Source organism: Botrytis byssoidea, assembly GCF_014898295.1.
Source record: "Botrytis byssoidea strain MUCL 94 chromosome Unknown BBYS_001, whole genome shotgun sequence".
Lineage (NCBI taxonomy): Eukaryota > Fungi > Ascomycota > Leotiomycetes > Helotiales > Sclerotiniaceae > Botrytis > Botrytis byssoidea.
In genome coordinates, this window is record NW_024065842.1 from 2124520 (window position 1) to 2135116 (window position 10597).

The following is a 10597-nucleotide window of genomic DNA, read 5'->3' on the forward strand; positions in this document are numbered from 1 at the left end:
CTACAGGAAAATGGTGGGACACTGCACATTCACATTTGGAAGCACATTGGAGGATCTTATCAAAAATCCATCATACCTCACCAGATTGTGTAGCAATGCGCAAGACCAAAACAAGTGTAAATAGAGCACGGAAAAGAAGCAAGGACTGAACGAACGTGTACACAACAGACCGATTCATTGTGGATTTAATATCTGCGCAGTTGAAAGGACCCCATGTATGCCATGTTCGCAAGATTGACACAAAAATCGATGCACTAAGCTCATAGTCTCGGAGGTGACGTACAAAATTCGATAATGTGAACAGAACGGGATAGGATAAGATACGTGTACATTTCCTTCTCAGACTGATGCTTGCTGACGCTAAATTCGCACACTCGTTACATGTGTGCGAACATTGTTCAACACGTGCGATGTATTCAAAGCTACTACGTCAAATCATAGACAGCTCAGAAATATCTCGACAAGACTGTCGTATCACTCCCATCATAGACCTGGGTTTCTGCATCATCGGCATCGGACACATTGTCTGCAAAGAGCTGTCCCGATGCAATGATCAAGAGTATAGCTCGGCGTGAACGAACTCAAGAAACTTAATCGTAGTCGTATCATCTAAACAGGTTCATTTCAGATGAAATGTACTCATCAAGTTTTTCAAAAAAAGGATGACGGGCCCAAAGTTTATGCCTAGCAAAACTTTCCTCGGGCTTGGAAATATCATCTCAGGGCGTCTGGCCTTGGAAAATCAAATCTTCTATGTACGTAGTTACGAGGACAGCTCAGCAGAAAATGATCTTTTGACTCCTATGCAGAAATCAGCCGAATCGAAATCAAAAATGCATGATGGACTATCGAGTAATGTATCTCGTATAGTATTAAAGTTTGACAAATACTTCTCACGATCGGTAGAGTATCCACTCTACGTTTTAGGGTTTGCATTTTAATATACATCACTGAAAAAGCTATATTCAATGTATTATCCAATCAGCAGATCAAACTTGTTTGCTAGAGTCATTGGCTGAAGTGTGAAAAGATACTAGGCAGATCTCGATGTTGTCGTACCCATAAATTTATTATAATCGATCAATATGGAAATGAGCCAATCACCATGTCAGGAAGAACTATCTTCAGGTCAAAGCACAAGAAATATCTTAAATAGAACAACATAGCGTGATGTCTAAAAATGCTCAATTTGGGAAAGTTGAGCGATTGGTTTCCATCTTACGCAGCATGTGTGGGGTGCTGCTGCTGCTGTGAGTCTGCATTATGCATGCGGGCTGTGTTTGTTTCGCTGAAAAGGAGGGGTTAGGTTTTATGTATGATCATCCACCTCGTGATAGATGTCTGCTGGAATGCATATTCTTCTTCAAATCAATGCTTTCTTGCGGTAAAGCTCGTTTTCAGCACACTCAGCTTGAGTGTTGTGCGTGCGTGAATGCTTGGTCTTCCACTCGCAGAATGATAAAATTAAAAGTCTTGAACGTGCAATGGAAAAGGGTGAAAAGGGTGAAAAGGGTGGAAAGGGTGAAAAGGGTGAAAAGGGTGAAAAGATAGGATACTGAAACATCCTACTATTCTAGAAAGAAACATCGTCGCCAACTGATTTGGAATGTCAAGGTAGATGATATCCAAGGGGAAGATCGTATTGCTGCAGAAATAAGTTGGCAAGGAAGAGGGAAATTTGGAGTTCTTGGTGTCTTCTAGAAGATCGATTGAATCTCCTAAAAGGCCCGGATGGATGAGAGGATTCGCACACGTAGCCCAATGGTGGTCTGTGCACATAATATATAATATCATGTCTATATGAATTCTATTTTCGAACCTTTGAGATCTTTGCCATGGACATGTAAGCCATGAAATTGTAAGGTTATGGTTGTCTCGGAAATGAAAAAGTCTAAAAGTATGTAGAGGAACCTGAAGTATTCCGGCTAATATCCATTTTACATCCAAGGGGGTGAGGTGTGAGACTGCTACGGGTTCGTACAGTAGGGCTGCATTGGATCAGTTGCCTCGTTCCATTCTGTTTGACAATTATTGCTTGCTCCATTGACGCCTGAAAATGAAAAATGACGTCGTATTCTCGAGATCGTTTAAAAATAATACATCGACGTATTGGGTAATGCTTATGAAAATGCATGCTGTATTCCGGTATTGCCGATGCGAAAGTTGGGGAGAAAAGAAACCCGGCTGCAATCGGCAAGTGGAAGAAAGATGCACGGCATTGGTACATCTAATAATGACCTAATCATCATTGGTTTTGAGGATAGAAGTCTGCTAACAATAATGCGGATATGGTATAACGGTCTGACAGTTTGCCTTCCAAAACAACAGCCTTATTACCAGTGAAAATCCTCAATACACGTGGGAACTCAAGGTATTACCTAGAAGAACTTCATCAGGGCTCCCTAGAGCTAAACAAGTTGCCGTCTGGAAAAACGTGAGGACGGTTGAAATAGCGGTCTCATGGGCTATCAATCCGGTCCAGCCTTGGGAAAATAGAAGGCGTGTAGAAGGAACCCTTTGCATGATTCGATTGTCGATCCATTTTAAGAACAAGTGTCTCTATTCGGGATGAACTTGCGAGACCCCTGACTACAATTCGAGGGCTGTCTGTTCGGGCTGCTGGGTTGCTTCATCGCATGATTGAATGTTTGTGATTATTCATGCAGAAACAAAGTATTTGGAAATTGCTCGCAACTCTGCGTCGCATGCCTGTGCAGATAGAGTTTAGGGTCTAGACGGATGTAACGCTCAAAAATAAGACACGCTGGGTGATTGACCCTTGTTTCTAAACACATCTCTGAGTTTGACTGCTGGTATTCCAACTTGGCAGGTATCTTGACTCACGTGTGAGATATGACCATGTGTTGAGGAGGTAAGACTCTCTAGGAATGGTCTTTATTGTGGCTTGTTACTAGCTGAATATTTGACAGAAAGGCATGAGAAAGCTCGTGGGAGTCGTGGTCGTGGAGTCTCAGATGAAGCTCTGAGCACGATTAGATACGTGCGATTGGTAGCACAAAGATTAGAAAGCGTGCTGGCACGCTTGGAATTGGATGAGATTGGTGGATTGTACGACCTCCAATTTGACTAATCTTATATTGTGAAAGGGATTAGTTAACAATTACGGAGTACCTAAAGCCCCTTTTGGAAGGATTGAGCGAAGCAGCCGAGAAGAAAATCGATTTATGAGGCTATGCTATGAGAGACTAGATGCCTATATGACTGCATGGAGGAAGAGCAAGAGAAAGAGAGAGAAATCAAACGGAAGAGAGGTTTAAAATAAATTATGGAATAAAGTAATAGGTTTCACATCGATCATCTACTAAGCCCTCTTTTCAAATTGATTTGATGGAGAGGCCTGTGTAGATCTTTTTTGGCAAACTAAGCTGGAAGGCTGGGGGGCTAGGAGGCTAGGATATATTTTTGCAGATATCGAAGTGCCAAGGGAGTTTAACAATTTTGTATAAAAGTATATTTTCGATGAGCTGTTGTTGAGGGTAAAACCAATTAAAAGTGTTCATCTAATGAGGTTTGTGTGTTGACTGTATTGACCATACCGACTGTCTGTATTCATTATACCGAGTACAACGTAATGATCATCTATAATGTAACATACCTAGAAACTAACTGTACTCCTCTGTCTGCACTGTGGATTTTTTGTTTATCAATTTTTTTTTTTTGGCGAGGAAGCGATATTTTCCAAGATGAGCAATGGCTCAATTTCTCCTCTCTTGACGACAGACCAGGTACATGGATTTAATCTTTTCCCTCCTTAGATACGAAAAGTGTACCGGAAAAAGATGCATCGAATTGGTGAGATGTGTTTGGGCAAAATTACTAGGTATTTTTGCGCCCGAGACCCTGGTGATAATGTTTCAGGGAAAATGGCTGTTACAATATCTAGATTCTAGATACCGGTAGCTGTTAACAGAATAGTTTCTGTGAAGAGCCCGAAAAAACCCTAGGCACACATACATACACACATACTGCTTCTTGATTTGTTGTATACTCCGTACTGTACATCCATACATCCATACATCCATTCATCTATTCATCCATTCATCCGTCATCGCAAGTACTTTATACTTAGGAAGCAAGAAGCTACTCGATAGAGCACCACTTAGTACTTACTGTATTTGCTGTCTACAAGTACCCTAGAAATGCCTAAATGGGAGAGTAAATCCACGCTCTAAACATTTGATACCACTCGAATGTTTCCTGAGCGATTTGGTTTCAAGTAATAAAAATAAAAAGGACCTGCCAATGGGCGGCTTCTTAATCGTTCCTCCAAAATTCGACTTTTTAGCTTTTTTTTTACAGCAAAAACTTGGCACAAGCGTCTCGAGATTACATACTTTTTTTAATTCGTTATGAGCCATGCCAGCATCATCATTCAAAACACGGAAAGAACCAGTCAGCACCCATAAAGATGTCGTACCGAATATTGTGGAATTTTACTACTTTAGTAAACTCGTGGCATCAGGGATCTATCGTAATTTGCAAAGCTATCTATTCTAGCTTCACGAGTACTAGCTAGCATATGTTCGTAGTCACTTCGTACATTGCGTTTCCCCTCCAAATTCCTACTCGGTACTCTGTTGACTCCTGTCCGACTTGGCCGTCTCTTCTATCCTAGCCCCTTCCTCATATTCATGCCCCTTTCAATACTTGAGCAATTGTCGCGAACTGCGCTTCTGTATTTGATAAGCTACACACATACTGCTTCGGTATATTGACATGTCTGAAGTTCGGGGAATCAAAAGGAAAAAACTTGATTATCCAATCAATTCGGGGATCTCGGAGAATACTTTCTTTTTTTCAGCCTTCCATTCCTTCCTTCCATCCGATCTGAACCCTAGTGAACCACGACGCTGGGAAGGCGGCATATATCTGATTATATATTTCCAACTATCCGGATTCCCCTGTTTCTTTTATTTCGGCCTTTTCCTTTCAATGCAACGCTGTCTCTGGACCCCAACAGCTTATTCTTCCTGACCCTGCACATTAATAACACCTAAACTACCTGAATATCGGGCTAGACTTTCCTTTCCCATCACAACGTCACTATCGTTGATTCCGAAAATGGTGCAGCTGCCCTTGAAGTATCCATCGAGGTAGAAACACCATCACTTTTTGCTAGGCTTCAACTTATCTCACTACCCTTCACGTCTAATAATCCCAATTCATGTCTCGAAGCCCTGTCAACCCCTTCTCCATTCCTAAACTTTCCAATATTGTACTCGGCACCTGGGCTAGTTCCATACTCATTCGATCAATCCCTCGGCATGCTTTCGATTATTTTAATAATCCACGAGCATCTATCATAATTCGCATCCTAAGCATTGCCTTGTCGCCTCATCCGGCGATCTCAGGTCCTAGCGTTGCGCCTGATCGACCAAAACCCCTGGTATTTGAAGCTCAAAAGATTGCCCATATTCAATGTCCCATCGAGATTACTAACCTACCGTATCTGTTGCCTTGAAGAATGAAAAGGAAATTGATATTATTGATATTATTGATGTGTGTTATGATTTGGAGTGGATCTAGATTAGAGAGAGAGAGAGAGCGACCGAACCTTTTTCAATCAACTGCATATCAGATTACATGACCGCCACTTACATATTGGCAGCGAATTCCCCTACCGGAAAATAGATTCTCTCCCCACACTTTTTTATTATTTGCATCGCCATCTTGTTACCTACTCTCATCCACCTGGTTAAATAGACTCTGTTACATAGATTACTTGGACCGTGATCAAGAATTTCTCCACCACATCGTTCTATCTTTCAGAATTCGACCCTCTATAAAACGATTGACGGGATCCATCATCTCATTGGTCTTGACGAGTGATTGCGCTTGTTCTAGTCCCAGGTCTCCGCTTTCCAGCCAGCCACCGAGTACGTTTAGTTAAATTCAGAGCTACAACATACAGACTGAACAAGTTTTTCTTCTTCTTTATCTCCGGACACCTCGAATACTAGCTCGTTTTGACCAGACAGTAGTCAACTTTGCAGCTGTTTCTATCTGGTACCGCCAACCCACCGTACCTGGCAGTAGACAGACTTCACAAAGTGGCTGGTGCGAGGCGACATCTCGGAGCATTCCAGCTCAATTGATTGGTTACCGACACTCCCAATAATTCTCGACATACTTGAATCAGTCAAATCAAACCCGGATCGTCAGGATAAAAGCACGGGGCCCCAAAATTTGGAATCACTTTAAAGGTCGCAAAGTCATACCAAAGTGTTAGACTTGTTAGTATAACCGTCTTTTCGTATTTATCTAATCATCATCTGTCCATCCACCTACCTAGGTCATCCGCTCCCATGGAATGGTTGAGAACGAACCGGAATGAGTGAACAAATACGAAAATGGAGAGATGTCGCTGTTGAAAGAGTCGGATGAACCAAAGCTTACTGTACTGTATCTGTAGTATCATCACCGACCTTACTCGGCACTGTTAGTGCTATTAGTACTTTTGATAGCAAAGTTCCAATCCTTTAACTCGAAGGTTCCGTGTTTTGGCGAGGATCTTCACGGAGCGTGTTGACTTTGGAGGTAGTGCAAAGCTTTTCCATTTTTGCATTTGCGCTATCGTACCGTCAAAAGGTAGATCCGGCACGGGCAACTCCCTTCACCACCCAACATCATTTTGATTACCATACCACCAAATCAAATCCATCAACCTCTAACAGTACCGCACGTTCATTTTAGATTTAAAAACAAATCACGTCTAATATACGACTTTCTGGAGTAGTCAAATTGTGCTCGGAAGAACCGTAGCGGCCCTCTTGAAATTTGAGGAAGGAAGGAACTTGACAGTAACTTCTCCTTTTGTCACTCGACTCAGAAATTTCCCCAAAGCATGTCGACATATTAACATTTCTACTCCCCTTCAATCACATCAATCTTTACAACTCTGTTTCGACGTCATTCTACTCAAATCCTCAAATTCAAAAATCTCGGAAAAGATTCATGTCAGGTGCATGATCGTTGGCCTCTCAAATCAAGCTATTAGTTCATGCAAAAGCATTGGACATATCACCCATTCCCATATTGTAGACGAAACTGTTCACAGACCGTATCGACATTCACCATCTTCCAACATTCATCCCCCCCCCCAAAAGTAGAAAGGATACTTGATTGAATTTCTCAAGCCCTCATATTTGGATTCGGCCCGAAGGTATCTTCATATACTCACTCATACACACCGTCAAATCTCCATCCTCTTCGGCCATTATCAGATTCAAATTTGATAGATTCCTAGACAGTGACTTTGAAGATATATTTATATTATCAATCAATACACACGCATTCTTCCACCTTCGACCTTCCTTCGAGTCTTCTAGCGCTTCTAGAAACTCGGAAGTGATAATTGAGGCGCTGTTGCACGTCTTGGGTTATCCATGAACCTGGTTCCCCCTCCATCTCTCCTCATAACGTCAGAATAACCTCAAAAGCAGCCCCTCCATAAAATTACACGAAACCAACCAGCTAGCCACCGGTCAAAATCACGGCCAAGGTCAAATTCCCAAGGAAACTTTCAACGTTTGTCACAGGTCGGGACATATTTTCAATCTGATACCCTAGTGATATTGTGCCTTACAAGGTAGATCTCACAGGGGACTTGCTTGTATCAGAAGTCAAGGATAGTCCTAGGAGCCAGTGACGAGGTCTTTACCTTAGAAAGAAACTCAATCGACACCTTATTTCCGCAATATTTCTATTCTCTCGAGTAGTCGAAACCATCATTGATCATTCTAGCACGTACTCGGTCTTTCAGGGTGAACTTCATCTTATTATCGACCAAGTGCTAGAGTCAGTCACGTCAACTTTCTCATCTCTTCCTATATCTCCCTCCAACACCCTCCTTGATACCCAACAAAAAGTTTCCGACAACAATACAAGGCTTGCTCGGGTTGGAAGCAAAAATAAATCTCAAATTTTCTTTCCCAAACTGCCGTATTCCAAAGCGCCAGGTAACTAAACCCTCTCGGTCTATTGACTTGATGCACAGTGTTGACTGGGATATAGAGCCATCATATTTTAGTATCGAGGAATAAGAATATATAAAACGCGTCGAAATCGCGGCGAGAGGAAGCTATTCAACCAACCATCAGGACCGAATCATCAAGCTGGCCAGCTCGCGCTCAACGCCATATTATTTGTGGGTGGCGCATCGATTGGATTAGTCGGCGGGAAGTAGTTTGTATAGTATCGAGTAGGAGACGATAATGGACGACAATAACCGTCGACGAAGGCCAAATGAGCCGCCATATCCCCCTCAGGATCCCAGATATACACCAGATCAGAGTCAAGCCCGTGGAATTCCAAATTCCATACCGGATAGGTATCGTCCTGGAGGGACAGGGTCGCCATCAATGAGCCGTGGAGTTGGACAAGCCCCAGCATATTCGTATGGTGGCTACGAGCCAACCTCGAATTTTTCGACAGGAATTCCTCCAAATCCCATGCAATACCCCTCCAATTATCCTTCGGATCAAAGACAACAGCAAGGCTTCTCAGATTACAATACTGGGTTGATGTACCCCAATAACGTCACACAACAAACTCCACAAAACAATATTTATGATGGTTCGCAATTTCAGGGACGGCAACCTGCATCAATGCAAATGATACCCGATGTAGCTGCCCCTTTCATCCAAAATGACCCAACAAGTACTCCGGCAACTCAAAATTATGCTTCCTCGAACTCGTCTACCCCTTATCAACAACATCAGCAAAGCCCAGGAGACCGCACCACGTTGATCCAACAATCATATTCCGGATCCGTAGGACTAGGCGCAATGGCTCAAGCACCAGGAACGGCCGATGGTATGGACGCCGGAAACCTGCAGCCCCAAAATCCACATGTGATGGAAGAAGCTTACTCGACTTACCAGACTGCTCTCAAGCAGATCTTCAAAAATATTATTGATCTCCGTCTTGCAGAAGCAGGCTCTTCTTTACTTGAAGTTTCTGAGTGGCTACTAGGACACGTAACAGAGTTGGGTGAGTTACTATTTCCTCTGTTCAACCTCATCCACTAATAGTTTCTGATGAAGGCCTCACTGTAGACGAAGCTGCGCTTCATGCCGATCGCATTCAACTATGGAACGAATTCAACGCGGCATGGTTAAGCATTTTCACTAGGCAACATGACTTTCTTGAATCCGGTCAGCGAAAACAGGAACAGCAAACGCTCATGTCCTTGGATTTTATTAACAAAATGGGAACCAACTTGACGCGACTGTGCGATTCGGTCGAGAAATATGGTTTGGTGGATTATCAATATGGAGTGGGAGAGTCGCAGATTATTGATAGTAAGTTGAAAAAAAACGTCAGAGATCGTAACAAGCGTTGATTTATCTAACATCAATACCTTAGTTCTTTTGAGCTGCCAAAAACTCCAAGAAGAACTCGAAGCATCCGGAGCCTCTAGCGGAGGCGCATCCTCATCGATCGCAAACTCCAACGTCGGTCGTGCGCCACCATGATAACATCTTATCTTGTTTTACCATATTTCACTTCTGTTCTCTTCTACTTGGAAAAGTTTTGTTTTCATATACCACTGTAGAGCATAAACTTGCATCCGTTTTTCCTTGGGCGTTTTCTTCTTTTACAAATTCTTCACCCTGTTTCATCGACATCAAGATTTGACTTTCTTCTTTTCCTACTAATCAGGATCACTTTTATGTGGACCGTATAAATGGGTGGGAACCTTGATTTGACAAATTGGTGTTGGTGGTTCTCTGCATGCATGAGGTGGAGGGATTGGTCACTGGCGGACTATTTGCGGGTGGGCGGCATTCTGATTTTTCGATGAAGCTACGTTTCAATGTTTCTACGCGCAATGCTTCTTTTATTACGATGTTTGTATGATGAAAAGGAAAGGAAGGTGGGAATTCAGGTTCTGGTTCGCAAATTTTGGTTGGGAATACTTGGGAGGCTTATATGAATGATATGGATGTGTTTTAGCGTGTCTGTTTTATTTCATATTGTATTATTGTACGATGTGGTTTACTAGAGCTGCCGTTCAATGGGAGGGCTTCTAGGCTCGAATAGTTGCTTGGGAGTATGATTGATTGTATTTAAGGGGGGCTACTAGGCTCACAATTAAGGGACAGCATGGAATCGCGATTCCAGATGGACTTCTAGGTCCGGAACTGAAGGAACGAATTATAGGTTGGGTGTATGAAATTTTTTAGGGCGATCGTATGAATGGATTATATATCTATTAGGGTATTGAGGAAAGTAAGCCATATCTTCTAGGGTATGAAGGCAAGGATTTGCAATGAATCAGCATGCGTGTGGATACGCGGAAGAGACGAGTGCCTGCCGGGGGAAAAGGGAGTGGGTTCTTTGAAGCGAGGAGGTGGGGGTGGGGAGCAGGTCGCCAATGAATTGCGGAAAGATAGTGTATATTTGTATTGTAAATGAATAATATCTTCCACAAAAAACCAGTCTGTAAACGGATGCAATCTTTTTAATATTATCTCGTGATGATGATTTGTCTTGCAGGTTTCAAATTATCTCATAGCTTGAAAAGCATCAGGTCGGGCATAAGAACTTGTGAATTTACATTGAAATGTGTGTG

At 42.5% G+C, this 10597-nt stretch overlaps 1 protein-coding gene across 1 annotated transcript; it reads left to right on the forward strand.

Moving 5' to 3' along the window:
• Positions 1–8234: 8234 nt before the first annotated feature.
• EAE97_000640 (uncharacterized protein) lies at positions 8235–9497 on the forward strand (the record flags this gene model as incomplete). The annotated part of the gene is made up of 3 exons (XM_038871150.1): positions 8235–9012; positions 9066–9323; positions 9388–9497. The coding sequence occupies 3 exons, from the start codon at positions 8235–8237 to the stop codon at positions 9495–9497; spliced, it is 1146 nt and encodes a 381-aa protein (XP_038738511.1).
• Between the last annotated feature and the right edge of the window lie 1100 nt (positions 9498–10597).